This window comes from Rhynchophorus ferrugineus, unplaced genomic scaffold (genome assembly GCF_030347505.1).
Source record: "Rhynchophorus ferrugineus isolate W39M unplaced genomic scaffold, kcgeb_rfMv2 rfM10, whole genome shotgun sequence".
NCBI lineage: Eukaryota > Metazoa > Arthropoda > Insecta > Coleoptera > Curculionidae > Rhynchophorus > Rhynchophorus ferrugineus.
Genome location: NW_027472589.1, coordinates 24,670,146 through 24,690,626, shown reverse-complemented (window position 1 = coordinate 24,690,626; position 20,481 = coordinate 24,670,146). Strand labels below are relative to the sequence as shown.

At 30.5% G+C, this 20,481-nt stretch overlaps 1 protein-coding gene and 2 long non-coding RNA genes across 3 annotated transcripts in view; 2 read left to right on the top strand and 1 right to left on the bottom strand.

The window, feature by feature from the left end:
- Positions 1 to 1,936: 1,936 nt before the first annotated feature.
- On the bottom strand, positions 1,937 to 5,160 carry LOC143203840 (polygalacturonase). The gene is made up of 4 exons (XM_076416151.1): positions 4,806 to 5,160; positions 4,558 to 4,748; positions 2,307 to 2,634; positions 1,937 to 2,247 (listed from the first exon to the last, which is right to left on the bottom strand). The coding sequence occupies exons 1-4, from the start codon at positions 5,119 to 5,121 to the stop codon at positions 1,988 to 1,990; spliced, it is 1,095 nt and encodes a 364-aa protein (XP_076272266.1). The 5' UTR covers positions 5,122 to 5,160; the 3' UTR covers positions 1,937 to 1,987.
- Positions 5,161 to 5,300: 140 nt separating this feature from the next.
- Positions 5,301 to 10,714, top strand: LOC143203841 (uncharacterized). The gene is made up of 2 exons (XR_013007449.1): positions 5,301 to 9,224; positions 9,388 to 10,714. It is a non-coding gene; the product is annotated as an uncharacterized LOC143203841 (long non-coding RNA).
- Positions 10,715 to 17,703: 6,989 nt separating this feature from the next.
- The window catches only part of LOC143204345 (uncharacterized), a 31,255-nt gene continuing 28,477 nt past the window's right edge, over positions 17,704 to 20,481 (top strand). The window contains exon 1 of the long non-coding RNA XR_013007578.1: positions 17,704 to 17,959. This is a non-coding gene — a long non-coding RNA (uncharacterized LOC143204345). The remainder of the gene's footprint in view (positions 17,960 to 20,481) is intronic.

Here is a 20,481-nt window from a genome sequence, read left to right as displayed (position 1 = left end):
TCCTCTTATACTTACATCAATACACAGTGAGTACAGAATCCACTAGATCATCTAACGAATCTAATAATATTTCATCTGACACACTAGCATTCCTTCTTAGTTTATTTCTTTTTAATACATTGTTCAAAGATTCTATTGCCATATTTGTATTGATTCCAAATATCTTTTAAAATATCTGAAAAATCAAAAAGGTATAAGTATAATAACAAATAGACAGAAAACATATACACACATGACCATATTTCATTGTTATCTTTACTATACTCTTCTTATGTTTCCATATTATTTAACATAAAAATATACCCTTTTTCCGTAGCAATCTACAAAATTAGTGTTATAAAATGATAATATTTTACTAATAATTCATACCTTATATACATATCTTCGCATTAACTGCCACTAATATTTCCTATGAAATAATTATTTTGACTCAACAAAATGTAAATACAAGATTAACCTAAAAATAGCTTCTTTTCATCTTTTGATATATCTGTAAAATCAGAAAGATATAAGTATAACAACACGTATACAAACATGATCATATTTCATTTTTACCTTTATTATAATCTTCAAATAAGTTCTGTTTTCATATTATTTATTATAAAAATATACCCTCTGTTCCATAGCAATCTGCCAAATTAGTGTTTTAAAATATAATATATTACTAATAATTGATACCTTATACACTTATTTTCATATTAACTGCCGCTAATTTTGCCTATGGAATAATTATTTTACTTCAACAAAACGTAAATACAATATTAACCTAAAAATTACTTCTATGCATAATTGTGGTAAACAACAAGGAGTATATAGAAAAGGACACGTAGTTGTGAAAACTCTCATGCTAAACTTGTATAGGGATATATGTATAAGCTTTTTACTGTCGTCTCTCTACCAGATCTAGCTGCTGACACAGGCCTTGTCTAGCCTCGGTACCTGAACCGCTCTTATCCGAAACACTGGACAGCGACCCTACGAGATATCCTTTTTGTTAGACACGTGTTTTCTGTTTGCTTGGTGCCTTTTTACTCTTGGCCTAGATTCACCAGACATTTTTTTTCTTATTTTAAGATGACCAGCTAGAACTAAATGGTCTTTTGCTGATGTTGCTTTGGGTTCGGGATAGTGAGTATTTTGCTGGCGAGAGAGACTCTGGGTTACGACTGGGATTATCGTAGTTGGTTATCTACCGAGGCTTGTGGATGCGTAGGGATTTGATCAATAGGATTAGGTAGGGATTTAGGTGTTGTCGTGTTCTAGGGTGCCTAGGGAGAACCTTACACTGATCATGTTCGTGAAACTCTTCACGAATGGGATGATTCGAGGTGATTGGAAGACTTGAGTAGTTCAAGTTACCTCTCAGAGACATACCTGTGCCACACCTGTGCTCCGTAGAGGCAGACTGAACGAACTAGCATTTTATACAGTCGCGCATAGAGTCGCTTTCTGGGGATCGGAAGTTTACTTTTTCTGCAGAGGAATGGAAAGAGTATACTGTAAATGCCATTGCCTTTGCAGATAACGTGCTGGCTGGCGTGCGGTCGAAGTGGAGACCGAAGTATGATACTTGTTTCAAGTCATAATTATTTTCCTGTCACCAATATTAGAAACGTACAAAACAACAACAAATACAACAATTACAATACAACTATACAAAAGAAAAAACATTAAAATTTTGTAAACTTAAAATGAAACATTTTCCTTAAATATATATATATATATATATATATATATATATATATATATATTACGTCTAAAGAGCGACTATGAAACTACTTTGCCCAGCCAAATAGTTTTTAATGTTTTAAAAAATTGCAGATATTTTTACGAATCCTCTTACTCTTGAATCCATTTATCAGGCATATCAACAACCAAAAATATGTCATATTAGGGCTTTGTTTTTCTATAGAGGGGTTAATTAAAAACATCAATAATAATTTCAAATCATCAACACATTTATTGGATATATAACATACGTATCGAACTAACAACTGAAACCTGATGGATGATAATTGCAACTGTTAGATTTCTTTCCTCCAGTTATAGATACTCCTGACCAGGACCAGCTGCTGCAGCCGTTGCTTCCACAGAGGATGTATACAGGCATACTGCTGGATCCTCCAGACATGCTTCCAGTTACCGAGCTTAATTTCAAGTTCTTAATGGGAATGTTGCCCTTTGGATTACCGCTGGAACCTCCGTTTTCGTAATCTTGTTGAACGTTGATGCCGTAGTTGGTGATACCTTAAACAAGAATGAGCGTCAAGACTCGATTTGAAAAACATTTCACCACGGCGTATTACCGGAGAGTTTGATGTTCTTGTAGGTGACGTCAGTCACGGATCCAGTTCCGGCATCTGAGTGTGTTTTGACGTGGATTCCGTTTCTGGAGTTTTTCACGGTACAATCGCTGAAGGTAACGTTTGAAACGGTGTTGGCGCTGCCAGAGGAACTGCTTTGGCCCACAGATAAACTGAGACCGTGTCCACCGCTGCAAGTAAGGTTTTTGAAGACATAGTTATAACCCTGGTTAATGGCGACGCAATCATCTTGATTCTTGACGACAGAGTTCTCGATGGTGATTCCGTGGGAGCTGGACAAATCGAAGCCATCAGTGTTGTGACCGCCACCCTGTCAAAATCAAATGTAATAATCAACTAAAACACAAGTTTTCGAATTTTGACTAACAAATGTATAGTATTTATTATGGAGCAAGACGCTATGAACATGTACAATATGTGCTACGTTTCAATTTCGTACGAACTATATAATTATTATAGTGTCCATTATAATAATCAGTACAGTAAATAATAATTATTTCAGTATAATTGACTGAGTTTGATGAATAATCATTCATCAAATAATTCATTTTTTCATTTCTTGTTGCATAGTTAATTCTATCTCAACATTTATCCAGTTTTAAGTTTGTTGGGTGAATTTTTTGAGAAGTCTTTGGTCGTTGAAGTTAGTTTAATTTGCTAATTGATTTTTGGTAAGGTTTAATAAACTTATACATGATATTCATGGTTATGCAGAAATACTAAAGATTTTTGATATTTTTTTGTGCTTGGTTCTTCAAATGTTTTCAATTAGACGTATCAACTTTGGTCGCAGAACTCGATGGTGCGAATCAAAAATATAAGAGAGCAAGAAAAAACCGATAATCAACGTTTAGTGCTATTAATATAATATGAACGCACCCTCGACTTAAAAAAAGTTAATTATAATGTATGAAACAAGCAATAACACACCAGATAAAGAATTATAGAAACAAGCAAAGGAAGAACGCAAGATAAAATATAGACCAAATGATAAATCAATAATTTGAAGGAATCTGTCATTAGGAAGACAAACAAAATATAAAGAAGGAAATAACAACAAAGAATTAAAGAAACAAACAAAGGAAGAACGCAAAATAAAATATAGACCAAATGATACATCACTAATTTTAAGGAATCTGTCATTAGGAAGACAAACAAAATATAAAGAAGGAAATAACAACAAAGAATTAAAGAAACAAACAAAGGAAGAACGAAAAATAAAATATAGACCAAATGATACATCACTAATTTTAAGGAATCTGTCATTAGGAAGACAAACAAAATATAAAGAAGGAAATAACAACAAGGAATTAAAGAAACAAACAAAGGAAGAACGCAAAATAAAATATAGACCAAATGATACATCACTAATTTTAAGGAATCTGTCATTAGGAAGACAAACAAAATATAAAGAAGGAAATAACAACAAGGAATTAAAGAAACAAACAAAGGAAGAACGCAAAATAAAATATAGACCAAATGATACTTCACTAATTTTAAGGAATCTGTCATTAGGAAGACAAACAAAATATAAAGAAGGAAATAACAACAAGGAATTAAAGAAACAAACAAAGGAAGAACGCAAAATAAAATATAGACCAAATGATACATCACTAATTTTAAGGAATCTGTCATTAGGAAGACAAACAAAATATAAAGAAGGAAATAACAACAAGGAATTAAAGAAACAAACAAAGGAAGAACGCAAAATAAAATATAGACCAAATGATACATCACTAATTTTAAGGAATCTGTCATTAGGAAGACAAACAAAATATAAAGAAGGAAATAACAACAAAGAATTAAAGAAACAAACAAAGGAAGAACGCAAAATAAAATATAGACCAAATGATAAATCACTAATTTTAAGGAATCTGTAATCGGGAAGACAAACAAAATATAAAGAAGGAAATAACAAAGTGAGAGTATAAAATAAAGAAGACAAAACGAAACAAAAACGACTGAGGGAATTACTCCATTCTAGCAAACATTTTCATGTGTTATTCGATGATGACAATAAAAATGAAATAAGTGATGGGACATCAATAACGAGGAAGGGAACAAAAGAGCAAAGAAAATATCAAAATAGGCACAAAACAAAATTATGTTGGAAGCTGAAAATGAATGAACTGACATGACTTTAACGTATGTTACAAAATAAACAAAGATTAACGGAAACACTCTGGAGAATCTAAAAAGCGACGGTATTAGTAGACCTTAATGAAAAACTTACGCTGTCTCCAGCTGAGACATCAACAGTCCATCCGTTCAAAGTTGTGTCAGATGCTGAATTTATGGATACACACTGGTGAGGGCAATTCTTCAGTTTGATGTTACTGAAGGTAGAACCGCCGCTAGTCTTAATCCTGAAGAATTTTGGCTTCGTTTTACCTTTGTCGCCCTTACCATCCCAGTATTTTGAACCTGCCACCAGTAAAATCTACTATTGTATGTCGTATCAATATTTGTTATACATTTTACCCTCTCCGTCAAAAGAACCTCCGGAGCCTTTGAAAGTGATTTTGCTACCAGCTATTTCAACCAATGGCCCTTTCCATTCAGAATAACCGAATTTGATGGTACCGGTGACGGTTACAGTGGTTCCACTCTTCAAACTCATCGACAAGGCCTTACCGGCCGGCACGGTGAAGGATCCCAAGGTGATGGACGTGCAGCTGGAGACCGCACTGGCCACACCGTCGTAAGAAGAAACCGAGCAACTGGCATTAAGCGGTGAAGCTCCGGCTGCCAGAGCAACCGCAGCGACCCAAGCTAATTGGAGAACGTATTTACCCATTCCAAAACGAACTAACAAACTGCACCACCTTGAAAATAGACTGGTCTTTTATATACAGTAAATTAATACGTGATAATTATAATCGCTCGTTGACTTTAAGAGTCTGCTATTACGCAAAACATTTAAGCATTAACGAAAATTAATCTTATAAATTGACTTTTAAGGTCATAGTGCTCTTATTTATTATCAGTTCTCGAATCTCCCAAAACAGATAGGTAAGGAAAGTAATCAGGGACTATTCAATATATTTGTTGTTGTAAATGCGATGTACAAATAACAAGAGTCTCGCATAACATAAACCCAGCTACTTAAAGTATTTTGCTCATTGCAATTACAACATAAGCACTTGGTCAAGTTACAAGTCAATTGAAAAGTCCCCTGCCTACCATAGTAAAACACATTTTTTCACTGATTTGTGACACGGTGCATTATCTTGATGAAACAGCACTTTCTTTTTCTTCGTTGTCGTCCTTTAAACGGTCCAATAATCCTATGTAATAGTCGCTGTTGATGGTCCTTTCTTTTTCAAGGTAGTCAATGAAAATTATTTCATGCGCATCCCAAAATACAGACTACATAACGTTACCAGTCGACTGTTGCGTTTTCCCAAGCTTTGGAGAGGGTTCATCGTGTGCAGTCCACTCGGATGTCTGTCGATTGGACTTCGGAGTGAAATGATGGAGCCATGTTTCATCCATTGTCACATATCGATTCAAAAACTCGGGTTTATTACGCTTGATCATCTTCAAACACTGCTCCGAATCATCAACTCGTCGTTGTTTTTGGTCAAAAGTGAGCGCAGCACCCACTTTGCACAGAGCTTTTTCATACCCAAATATTCGTAAATGATGTGATGATGTACACGTTCAATTGATTGATTGAATTCTTTAAAGTGTCTGCTATTTCATTCAATTTCAATTTACGGTCATTCAAAATCATTTTGTGGATGTTCTAAATGTTTTCGTCGGTAACAACCTCTTTTGGACACCGCGTTCCCCGTCTTCGGTGTCCATTTCATCACGTCTAAACTTAGCATACCAATCCTTGATGGTTGATTTTCCTGGGGCAGTGTCCAAAAAGCAATATTTTTTCAACACGCGAAATTCCTTTTTATCCATTTTTTTTTCCAAAAACAAAAGTTGCTTCACTCAAGATGCTATAATTCACAAATTAATGATACAACAGCTGTCAAATTTATACACATATCTTTTGAGGGTTAGGGCTAACTAACAAACATATGGATTTAATTTCAATAGCTCCATTTATGTGTCAGGCTGGCGACGTTTTAATTGACCTGTTATAATATTCTAAAGAGACAACAACGAATATAATTTTGTTCATTGTTTGATTGAGTCATCTCCCAATAATATACGTATAGTCTTGAAATTAAAGTTGTAGAATAATCTATCATATTGTTCTGAGCTTTGAACTATTTAGTCTCCAATATTACCCTGAATAAATAGTAGCTGAATGCAGCTTTTTTATTAACATACCAAAATATGACTTGTCTGCTTCATTGACCAGTCGGATCCAGAATTCAAGTCTGATCAAGTTCTTTGTTCAGTTTACTCAATAGTATTCTACAATCAACATCTGACAGGTACTGAAAAAAAGGTTACTTGGATCGTGAAGTGTATATTTGTATATATATACATAAAATTATCTTGAAATACAATAGTCAAATAGCAGGCCGAAAGTAGAAAAACAAAAACAAAATATTATAAACTGTGGTCTAATGATGCACAAAGATAATATAAAAAAATTTCTCTGCAAGTAACATCCAACATAATACAAAAAATAGAAAAACCTTTACATAACGAAAGAATTAAAGTCTGATAACGCTTATCATCTTATATTGTAAAATCTATAGTTATTATAATGGTTATAAAGACATAATTTTAAAATAATAACTTAATATTACTAAAACTTTTTTTTGATAATATGTTTAATATAAGACCAGAAATGTATTTGATATATAACATTAATTAAACTAATAAATATCTGCATATTAACACATATGTAAACTATCTCAAGAACTAACACTCACTGACATTTTTTAGTGTCATTTGATTAAATCTAATTTCCGTTAAAATTCAATAATCAACAAAGTATTAATCATAAATTTAAATTACTACACCACTGTGCATTATAACAAAGTATCATAAATATTTATCAATGCTTTAAAATGTTTGCAAATTTACTGTAAATTATTCATAATTTCTTGTATTTGCCCTATGTATTCCATATATATGCAGATTATGTAGTTTAATTTATGTATTTATATAATCTTAATCTTATCAATATTTCTCATCTCTTCAATTTTGCTTATTTATAATTCAGTTTTACTTAGTAGTAGCTTGAAATAGTCTATTGACTGGAAAAAATTACAGCTTTTTTTTTAAAGATGGTAGAGTGTAATAAGTTATCAAAAAAAAAACGATGAAATTTTATTAAGATATTTAGGTAAGGAAACTAATCTTTTAATCAGACTGGTGTATTTATTGTTTTTGCAATATATATTTTCGGCGAGAAATATGGATAAAAATAAAGACAAAGATAACAATATATATTTCCTGTTCTAATATACAAACATGTATTACTTCATTTGTTGTTCCACATTTATACTTATAACATATAAGTAAAAAGTAAGTGTGTTTTTTGTGTAACATATTATATAGCTTATAAACAAGAATATCATCCCATGCCTTATCGAAGGTGTGTGCTACATCTAAGAATATAGCTGAACATACCTTCTTACCTTCGCAGGTTTTTTCAATTACATCTGTTATTCTATGAACCGGATCAATTGTTGAATGTTAATAAATCCGAACTGGTGTGTAGATATTAGATTTTTTCTCTCCATAATCGCTTTTATTTTTTTCTATAGGAGTTTTTCAGACACCCTAGAAATTGCTGATAACAGTGGGATAGGTCTATAGGTTTTTCTTTCAATTGGTGATTTTCCATGTTTCGGTATCATGATGATTTCAGTCATCTTCCAAATATCTGGGACATATTTTAGCCGAAATGCTGCATTGATCAAGTTGGTGGGTTTTACAGTTGCCCTTCTTGTTAGTTTTTATATCAGTTAACTTATTATTAAGTTATAACGTGGTGATTTCTTTGACTCTGACAATATCGGATCTACCCGGAGGTAGAAGAGACAAAAAGTGTTTGTATTAACATAGTTAAACGTGAAAACAATATCACGTTTTAGACTTATATGAAGTGCACTAATGTGAGTCTGAAATCTTACATCTGAATGTTAAGAGCAATATTAAGGAAAAAATACTAAATAATGAATAACTAGCTGTAATATGTGTACCATGTGATATTTAAATCCCTATAATATAACTGTATATATAACTGTTAACAAGATAATTCACCATCTGTGACATTCCACAGAACATTTTTTTTGTATGTAACAGCTAGTCTCGAAAATATCCAGAATTGACAACTAGCAGACACTTTAGGTGACATACAGAATTTTTTATTAATCAAGATTATATATTTACAATATATACGAAATAATTTCCTTATTCATTATTGAATCTTGACAAAAGTCCAAGTGTTTATTATTTATATTTAAACATTAATAAATAATAATAGGTTATGGTTGTTTTGAATTACTTAGATAAGTTTTTTTTTGTAAAAATGACTATTAATCAAGTAAACAAGGTTACTTCTCACTTTCAACGCAGATAATAACAAAGTACTTATGTATTAATATCTTCTTAATAAGTGTTTATAGAAATTTATTGTTTACAATGGGACTTTATTTATATTAATCATTATAACACAGGCTAAATAGCGAAAGTATCATTATGACGTTTATTAAAATTCATATATTTTTTATCGAAATATCTATATTTTCTCTCACTTGCTTGAATATATTCTGTTCATTTTTTCACTTTAAACAGGCATCTACTGACAAAAATTTGTACAATATATATTAATATAAATATTTCCATCATTTTCCATTTCCAACTTTTTCTCGTCTTTCTGGCAATATTAATTACTTTCCAATTCAAGCTCCAGTATTAATATCCTCCTCAATTCTTACAACCTTTGTCGGAATGTGCATGCAAGAGGATCATTTTACGGTAAGAATACGTTAAATTTTTTCAATTAACGTCGGTAAGCATCTGCAGTAACACTTTTATCAGGTCAAGATCGGGAAAACACTTTCCAGTCGAAAATACGTCGACGCTGGCGTACCTCAAGGTTCCTCGCTAGCCCCCGTCTTATTTAACCTCTTTGTTTCAGATCTACCAAGAACAGAGTATTGTTTTACGCCGACGACACTGCTTTCTTCATGGTCTTCAGGTTCGAGGTTACAATTCAAGAACTTTTAGAGAAGCAGAAGAAACAGTCAACCCCCTGAAATCTCAGGCCACCATTTTTCATAAGAAGCGTTACGCACGGCGCGTTCCACAACTTAAGATCGACACCGCAATAATTTCATGGCCAGATAACGTCACGTACCTAGGTCTCCACTTCGACCGACGGTTCGGTTGACATTCCCAAATCCAGAAAGGTTCGGGGATAGCAAATCTGCTATCTTGTCTGATCTGTCCTTTTAGCAGACTTCGCATCTCCATCAGATGCTTATTTTACAAAATGTTAATTTGATCCATACTCCTCTAAGTATCTAATGTCTACTTCAAGTTTCTTATATACAACTAGGTTTTAAACGTTTCAGTGGTTTGTCAGAAATAATCAAATTCACAGAAAAATTGACACTACAGAAATCAAGCATTTCATATCTCAGTCATTCGACAAACAACAACTCAGCTCAAGATCTTGTGAAGACTCGCTTTTTGGCGAGCTGGTCGAACTGCTGGGAGTTTAGCAGTGCCTCACCACTAACCTGTCCCGTTTCTAAGCTGAATTGACCTCATCCGTCTCTGCAGTCATAACTTATGCCCTCATACGACAGTATCCAGTCGTGTGTTAACTCAAATTCGCGAATAAATACTTAGTTTCACTATCTATTATTTCGCCAGTTCGCATTTCTCGTGCCCAATAACCGCTGCCAGATTCCCCAATTTAGTGCAGTAACAGTTTTATTCGACGTTAGCAGCCTGTAATACAGTACACTTTATGACCATAAATATTGTATTTTGGTATCCATGTGGATGGCTCCCCTGGATTTATGTGCTTGGGATTATCGTAGTTGATTAATTTTTCATATCAGTCATAATACGCCGCAAAAAACTTTTTTCTGAGTAAACAATTAACCACGGATCGAAATGGCATTTTCCATGTTTTTAAATATTTCACATCGAATATAAACACATGTAAAAGTCTTTTGAATGTTTTCGTTCAATTCGTCCGTCTTGCAATTCATTGCCGTCAAGTTTCTTGGTTCTCCACTCCGTTCTTCTCATTGACTATTATTGTCAATCAATATTATCGGGTCAATTATTATATCAAAAGTAATCATAGAATTAGTGAAACCAAAACCGCCAATTGGTATATGACGCAGTAGCATCATCATAAATTTCTATAAATAGTCTCCTTTAACCAACTTCGACAGCAGATTTATTCGAGTCAAATAACACATTTTGTAGTTGAAGTCAGTGTGCACTAAATAATTACATAACACCATGGTACGGTAAAATACATGCCTTGCTAGCTAGCTATAACTCCATTTTTGATACCTGTTGTTTATTCGCAATTTTTTTATAGTTCCCCTTTAAGACATGAATTGCAAGATTTTTAATTTTTTTCATCACAACATTCGTCTTAATAAACTTAATCAATAAACATAAGTTTCTTGACCTTTTAAGAATGAAAATGACAATTGACAAGATACTTAACCTTTTGACGTACAGTACAAAGGAAGTGTTGACAACTTCAACTATTATTTAATATTATATGTAATAATAATATTGTATATTGTTATTTTGAAGCTATAAGTTACAAAATATCTCATAGTATTTTTTGATACCTGTTGTTGATGACTGTCCCTGTTCGCAAAAATAATAAAATCACCCAGGCATTATTTAATTTTTTTATAGTTCCTCTCTAAGACATATATTACAAGATTTTTAATTTTTTTCATCTCAACATTCGTCTTTATAAACTTAATCAATAAACATAAGTTTCTTGACCTTTTAAAAATGAAAATGACAATTGACAAGATACTTTGACGTATAGTACAGAAGAAGTGTTGACAACTTCAACTGTTATATAATATTGTATGTAATAATAATATTGTATATTGTTATTTTGAAGCTATAAGTTACAAAATATCTCATAGTATTTTTTGATACCTGTTGTTGATGACTGTCCCTGTTCCCAAAAAAAATAAAATCACCCAGGCATTATTTCATTTTTTTATAGTTCCTCTCTGAGACATATATTACAAGATTTTAAATTTTTTTCATCTCAATATTTGTCTTAATAAACTTAACCAATAAACATAAGTTTCTTAACCTTTTAAGAATGAAAATGAAAATTGAAAAGATACTTAACATTTTGACGTACAGTACAGAGGAACTGTTGACAACTTCAACTATTATTTAATATTGTATGTAATAATAATATTGTATATTGTTATTTTGAAGCTATAAGTTGCAAAATATCTCATAGTATTTTTTGATACCTGTTGTTGATGACTGTCCCTGTTCCCAAAAAAAAATAAAATCACCCAGGCATTATTTAATTTTTTTATAGTTCCTCTCTAAGACATATATTACAAGATTTTAAATTTTTTTCATCTCAATATTTGTCTTAATAAACTTAACCAATAAACATAAGTTTCTTAACCTTTTAAGAATGAAAATGAAAATTGAAAAGATACTTAACATTTTGACGTACAGTACAGAGGAACTGTTGACAACTTCAACTATTATTTAATATTGTATGTAATAATAATATTGTATATTGTTATTTTGAAGCTGTAAGTTACAAAATATCTCATAGTATTTTTTGATACCTATTGTTGATGACTGTCCCTGTTCCCAAAAAAAATAAAATCACCCAGGCATTATTTAATTTTTTTATAGTTCCCCTCTAAGACATATATTGCAAGATTTTTAATTTTTTTCATCTCAATATTCGTCTTAATAAACTTAACCAATAAACATAAGTTTCTTAACCTTTTAAGAATGAAAATGACAATTGAAAAGATACTTTGACGTACAGTACAGAAGAAGTGTTGACAACTTGAACTATTATTTAATATTGTGTGTAATAATAATATTGTATATTATTATTTTGAAGTCATAAGTTACAAAGTATCTCATAGTATTAATTAAATATCAATTAAAAATTACAGTTTTTTGAAAAATTACAATTACCCAATATGAATTGGTATTTCAAATACTGCCCTACGCTGAATAATAAAGAATGGAAAACTATTGTATTATATAAAAGATTATGAAGAAAAAGGGTGGATTATTATGATGATTATTATATATATATATATCGTTGATAATATTCTAACATATTTACTATTTATTGAAAATATATTAGTTGGGCAGTATAGGTTATCAAAAAAAAAACGGTTTCTCTATTTTAAGGCTCCAATTAAAATAAAAAATCGCTGAAACACTCAACAATCATATGACGTTAATTTACAATAAATAAACTGTAAACGTCGAGAGCCAAAGCAACAAGATCGTTCATTTTGCTTATTAATTATATATTCTGAAGTAACATATGTAAGTATTGTGTAGTCCCCTTCTCTGATAATACGTCAATAAAGACTCCTAGCAAATTAGTTGTTTACGATTCAGATACAAAACAAGGCGAGTTAAGTGGCTTAATCTTGTAAAATGACAATCGAACAGCTGTACTTCTAAATTCTAATTTATTAAATTTTACTTTGTATCATAGATGCTAAAATTGCGTGCGACGTTGTTTAACTTACTTCGATAGTATGGTAAGCTAAAGTGTTAGGTTATGCGAATAGAACTAATCAAGACCAGCGTATTAATCAGTAATGGGAGAATTTCTTTTAATGAACATTAGATTTTTAAATACTCTATCAGACAACCTCCTCTTGTTAGGAAATGAGTAAAACCTGCTAAAGGAAGCTATGTTTCTACATATCCGGATGAGCGCAAATTTATGTTATATTGTATGAACATATTTTTTTATAATTGGATGGTATCCAGGGATAGTAAGCACCTTTGTTTTTATCATTTAGTAAGCTGATACATTAATTCTAACTCCATTTTTGAAGTCTGTGATTGATCACTGCCCCTGTCCGTAAAAAAAAATAAAAGCATGATCTTCTTTACTAGTGCTGCTGCTTCTATTACTTCCAAGAATTATTTCAAGTTTCTTAATCAAGTCGTAATTTGCCTAAGGCATGAATTACAAGATGTTGAATTATTTTGCCTCTTGTCTAAATAAAATACCTTTAGTTCTAATCCTAATTTCCTTAATTCTAATATATATATATATATATATATATATATATATATATATATATATATATATATATATATATATACATGTATATATACATATGGAATCATGTGATTTTTAATTTTTTTGCTCTCAATGCAATATGGAGTATTATCGCAATATAAAATTGTGATTAATTTATTTAACTAATTAAAATGTAAATACTACTCCTGTTGTAATCTTATCACATATATTGTTTTACTCTTATTTATTAAAATATCTGCTATATATTCATTTTTTATTCTCGAATTTATTCTCGAATAAAATAATAAATCCAGAATATTATATTATAACATTATATTGTTTTTTGGTCGGCATTTAATGATTCCATAGAATGAAGCTTTATTGAACGAATAAGTCGTATTATAAAAATAACACATGAATAACATACGCATATCATTGTTCAGGATAGCCAATAGCCACACGTCAAAAATAAAATAAATGGTCAAGAAATGTTCAATACAAGAAGAAATAGCTGTTGCTTTTAAGAAGTTACCTCGGTCCATACAAAAAGCAACATCACTGCAACCACACTGTTCCACTGCAAGGAAGACCGCATTAATTTTAAATACGAATATATTGAAAAACTGTACATATAATTTTTATATTTTTTTTATTATTAGATCTATTAAAAATATAAATATCATAAGCAACCCCCATATTGTCTTGGAAAATAAAATAACTAAATTATATAAATCACACGAATACTTTAAAAAACATTGTTTTTTTTTATTTTTCATTGCTTTGCTGGTGACAATTATTGTATGTGTTTATTTTAAAAAGTTACAACTTAAAAACACCTCTTCATTTGAAAGTTCATTTGCAGTTCTTCTACCGTAGTTTTAAGTTTTGAAATCTTATATTTCAATATATGTGCAAAACCAAACAATAACAATATCTATATTAAAGTAAAATTTCTAGTATTAAAGTTGATTTTATATACAATAAGTGGACAATTTTAACCTATTATATGAAATGATATTTTGCTTTTTCTAATGTCGTATAATAGAAAGTTGTATTACAGCCAAACTATGTTGTTCTATAGAATCCGGCAATTAGTTTGGTGTGCAAAATATAAGAAACAAAACCATTCAGATTAAATATTTCTGATAATAACATGTATGACGATATAACAAAACGAGATAATATCCTCTTCAGATTTTCGAGTATCTATTACGTACATGTTAATACAGATATGTATTTTTATTTTTAATTTTTTAGTGTCCCTGTCGAGTTTATTTTAGTTGATTGAGTTGATTTTATTCAATTAATGTATCTCGTAAAAATCTAATGCTATTTACAGTGCCTCAATTAATTTCAAGTTGATTATTTAGATATTGTACACGTACATATTGTACAATAAATTTTTGTTTGTTTATTTAATAACATCAGGCTTAGACTCCTGTAATTGGATTTTTTTTGGTATATTTTGGAGCCTCTTTTTACCAACTAGGGTTTATTTGGACTGGGCTTACGGTTTTACGTGGCGCGACTGGTATCATTTCCCCATTTATCGGATTTTACACTATTGCCTTTTAGACAATCACAATTATAAAAAAATTTTTATTCATTACATCTTACATTAAATATACCTAATGCTATCTTAATTTAAAAATTAATTTATTACTACTGTTCTATTGTACTTGCATTAATATCCAAACTAAATAAAACTAATCTACTTGAGCTAAACTTTCATTTGATTTCCTGCGTGTTGTCCAGTAACTGTAATTTAATCACCTTATTTCATGTTTTAATGCGAAATTCTGAATCACTTCATAATTATAAATATATAAATACGACTATGCCTAAGCAGGATTTGATCCCGAGACTATAGTAACAGAAGGAGTGCTGTCGCCTTGATCACTATGCTTCTATATGGATTTTCTTATACCTCCACCATCGAGGTCTCCAATATACGGGGTATCTAATAATTTCAGGCACATTCTACTTTTTTTGCTGTACTTACGCAAATTATTGAAACGTTTGTTTCATACTGTTCTTTTTTAACTTATCTAACTGACTATAATGTATATGAAATGGAAAGAAACAATAGTCTAGATCACTATTTTTGAAAAACTACTTTATGAGAATTCTACTTCTTTACTTTACCGGAGATAAAAGTTATTTCTGCAAAAAAAATTCTGCGATTGACGTAGATATTTTGGTTGCAGTGGACGGTTTATATATTAGTACAGGTCTTATTTATACATTATTTTATAATACAAAAATAAAGACTTTCTAATGTGTATGGATGGTCTGGGGGTTCAATTATACTTCGGCAAAAATTCCAAACAGACTGTATATTTTTGTTCAAAAGCAGAAAAATGTTAGAGAGGTGTGGTTAAAACTTTTAAGGCACGAACTAGCCAGTATAGTTTAAATAGCAGAAACTTATTCACAGCAACAAGACCATTTTAATGTAAGTTTTTGTTATTTTAAGTGCCTTTAATTATGTCTAAAGTTTAATTAACATAATATAATAATGTTTAAGGCTATTTTTAATTGGTTTTGATTATTGTGTATATCAGTCCCTAATAATATTGTTCTTTTTCCAGCTATCAAATAATATGGAAAATTATATTTAATATAATGTGATGAGTTTAGTCGCACAAGAGAGCATGAAATCAGTATATATTTCTGTCAACCAAGATTTGATTACTAAGAAGATAAAAAATATGGTTTATAAATAAACCCACTGAATATTCCCTGCTGTTCACTACTGAAGGACCCCATATTCCTAAAGTACAAAGAAAAATATTAATTACATTCAAGCCTTCAAAATGTCGGTCAGATTCTTTTAATGTTAGATTACCAAAAGCCACTATGAAATGTCTGGTTTTTCATACATCAGATAATTCGATGGGTTATATTTCGCCAGATTAAGGGTAATTGGTAGATATTTGAGTGAACAATACAGCCTGTGGTGTGTGTTATAATAAGTAGAAGTTTCAAACATTTTGAACAATCCTTATGGGCAGATGTAGGAATCCGAATGTTGGCACTGAAATAAAGTAAAGCAAAATATCTAGATTTTGTATATTATAATTGCACGTACTTATAATTATTTATGGCTTATAATTTTTACAATAAACCTCGAAATTAGAATTTTTTCTTTTTATTTGCCCAATATTAACAAGATAATTTGATATGATATTGAATACAAGAATATAATATATTAAGAAAATCAAACATTCATCATCAAATGTATATAATTTAAACCGTGTTTTGTGTGGTTGTTTCTACCAACTATGAAAAATGAAGCTTTTGGTAACCCATGCATTTGTACGTGTACCTTCAAACTATCGTCTTAACATTTTTCACTAGGTTTTCCATCGATACAATTCTCTGATCTTCTAATCTGCCTGTGTCTTAAAAAATGTAGGGTACTTATTTTAATAATACTATTCTTACAGTTCCCAACTGGTGATTGTGCTATTCTTGGGTAACGTTGGGTAGAGTTTTACGTACACTTATTAATTTTTTTCAAAGAGTTATACTGATAGTATTTTTACTTAATATTCTTCAATATTCTACCACATTTCATGTTTAGTGTATCTGAAATACTCACTCATTTATTCTATAAAAGTTCTATTATTCTTTTTACAATGTTGAATTCCTAATAATATATTAAGGATTCCACTGTTCATTTTAAAATAAATGTATTTTTAATAATCTCTTTATAGTATATTATTATTATAAATTAATGTTTGGGCTAGTGATTCTTTAACAGTCATCTGGCATATTCGGTCTACATCTAGCATAATCAACTTAATTAAATAATAAACTCAGATTAGTGGCATATTATAACCGCGTAGGCCAGATAAAAAAAAAGAAGTAACAATAAGGAAAAAATCGTTTTAATAAGATTATCAAGTACTTTTTTCTTAATATAATTTTATTTTATCGCCCATTAACCTCTTGGGGTATTTAGGGCCGAGTACAAATTTAATTACAGTTACTAAGAATGATAATAAATATCAGTATATAAAAACGATTAGAGTTAAAAATAGAACACAAGATGTATGCAGATTTAGTGCCTTTACTGCGTAAAGAAAAACTTTATCTTAGTTGCCTTTTGTGTCCATTACAATCTTCTTGTTTTGACTTTTTTTTTATAATGTCTACATCGGTTTATACTTGATGGTATCTTTTATGTTTATGATAAGATTTATATTAGTGACATCGCAAACGTGTCACCATTATTTTGTACTAATGCAAACTAACATTCATAATACATTTTTCAAATAATAATTCAAATAAGCCTAATCATACTACTATTTCACTTCTTGTTTCAATAATTTTGCTAAAGCTTTTCTCTTTTTCGGATTTAAAAATGCTAAATTATCAAGCATCAAAACATCGTAGAGACAAAAGTGCTATTGGCTATCCGCTCAACCTACTTTATCACAAAAAACGGGTAAGTGTTGATTTTAACATTTTTGAAAATGTTTTTTGATTATTTCAACACAATTTTAATATATAACCTGGATGATATTTTCACCACCATCAGATTTTGATGAAAACTAAGTGAAAAACCAACAGGTTAATTAAAAAATAATCTATGTTATATATGTTATGTAATCTGAATGGTTTGAAACAATAAAGATTTTCTCCACTTGGAGTCATCCAACCGTCCTGGACCGTCTTATCCCTAACTACTCCACTCGTACCTCTCATATAATTGCTGATCTTTCCAGTGCTGGAATTGGCTTTTTGCATTCCCTCCTTATCCGGTACTCCAATTTTTCCCTTGGACTTTCACTACCCCCTTCATAAACATATCTTTATGTCAATTTTATAAAAGAGAATATTGTCTTTACCTTATTCTGTTCAAGTTCTGTGGACTTCTCCACTCTTACCCTGGCCGCAAGCACATTTATACCGATGGTTCCAAATCGCGCAGCGAGCTTAGTAGTGTATTTGTGGTGGACAACAACCAGGTTCAGTATTCAGGCGGCTGAACTCTTCGCGATATTTAAAGCTTTATCCTACATTACAACACAGTCAGCTTGACCTAAAATCAAAGAAATTGGTTTATCAGTCGCTTATAAAGCCAATAATATTAACAAGAATTAACAAACGCTGTAGACATGACCACATAGAGCAGGTGAAATTGAAAGGGAAAGAAGCGAGAGAGAAATTGTGACAAGTTAGGAGACCTTTTTTAAAAAATCATAACCAATTGGTCTAGTTGCTCAATAGTATTTATAATATATATAATGCTATATATAATACATAATATATAATATAGTATTTTACTATATTATATATTATGTATTATATAATAATCGGTGCATAAATGATCATAAAAGTATTTCAAGGGTTATTTATATGTTTAATGATGTTTAAGGAAGCCATAAAGGAGTAATTAGATTTATTACTATTAAATAATTTATGATATTATTTTATATTTCTAAAAATATAATAGTAACGATTTCATGTCGTATTGGCTTCATACTTATATCCGTGCCTGAATAATTATACTAAATTAGATTTGTTTTAATTCTTTTTAATTTTGTGTTTATGACATAAAATTATATTATTTTTTGTGTATTGTTTGAGGGCTCCGTACCGACTTCAAACGGATTTTCATTTAGTTGTTACAACGATTATTACGTAAATATTTTATTTTAAAACGTTTTTTGTTGTGTTGAAAGTCTAGGTTTGATTAGTTTTTGGGTTTATATTTTAGTGACGTATTCCTATTTATTTTTTGAGGTCTGTTCAATTTTGCTGTTAACAATATTAAATTTTTCTCTTTTTGTATTAGATATTTACTCAATAAATTAAACAGTTAATTTATTTAATATTACAATGGGTAGGCCAAGTAAAAGTGTAGTCCGCGTGAGGAACAGTAGCAATAAAGAAACAATGAGTGAAATTAAGGAGAGCTCCAGGCCTCGGCGTCTGCTTAAATAACAATAAAGTACATTATTTCTACGATGTTATATATGCTATAGTTTGTGCTTAATATGGAAACTGAAAGATTTCTGGACTACACGATTTCCAATTATCCGTCACGTCTGCTCAGCAATAACAATATACACAAATATCTCATTATTATAGATACAAAATATGTGAAAACACTGTACGCACTCTTAAAATTTTAACTTTTCCCTAGATTTCCCCCCTTCCCCCAGCAGATCCCGCTTTGGTTTCAACGGAACCAACTCGAAAGTGCACTCTTTCCAATAAAAAAAGAATTTTGAAAATCGGCTCACAATTTACGGAGAAATCGGCGAACATACATTAAAAAATATATACTGTCGAATATAGGATCTGCTTGTTTTTCGAAGTCGGTTAAATAATAAGCCTAAGGGTTATTATACTAAGTTGTTAGATTGTATTTAATATTGTTGAGATATATCAGCGTATCCTTATTAACAAGCGTCTACTGTAATCTTAAGCTCGGTATATCATGCCCAAATATGTTAAAATAAGAAATATTCATAAATATATGTCAGAATACTCTTTAAGTGAGAATAACAGACAAAGGCCGACAACATGGTTGTACTTTATCATTTTCTGATGTTTCAATCATCATTTCTTGTATTTGATATTTTTTGTATTTGTAACCATTTATTTTAACAATTTTCATGTAATGTTGTTTCTATAACAATTTATGTATATTGTCGCCAAAAAGTAATTTAGTTGATAAAAATAATTGGAATATTTTGTACATCTTGTTCGTACTTTATAGTGGGAGTATCAAACAATTTTTGTTACTGAAATATTTGCAGCAGCAATTCTATATTTTACCATAAATCAATTAAAGTGATATAAGCTTATTAGAGATTAAATGACTTAAAATGAACATCTCTGTTACATGTGCAGCTTTATTTTTCAACATAAATCAAATAAATACGAATAAGTTTATTATGACTTAACTGAATATTTGGAAATAAATTGTCTCCAAAACGGCATCTCTCAAATTATCCG

Coding starts and splice junctions, on each gene's coding strand:
- LOC143203840 (XM_076416151.1), bottom strand. CDS start 5,121: ATGGGTAAATACGTTCTCCAATTAGCTTGGGTCGCTGCGGTTGCTCTG. Junction 2,635..4,557: donor ATGTCTCAGCTGGAGACAGC/GTAAGTTTTTCA, acceptor TGATTTTGACAG/GGTGGCGGTCACAACACTGA. Junction 2,248..2,306: donor CAAGAACATCAAACTCTCCG/GTAATACGCCGT, acceptor TTCTTGTTTAAG/GTATCACCAACTACGGCATC.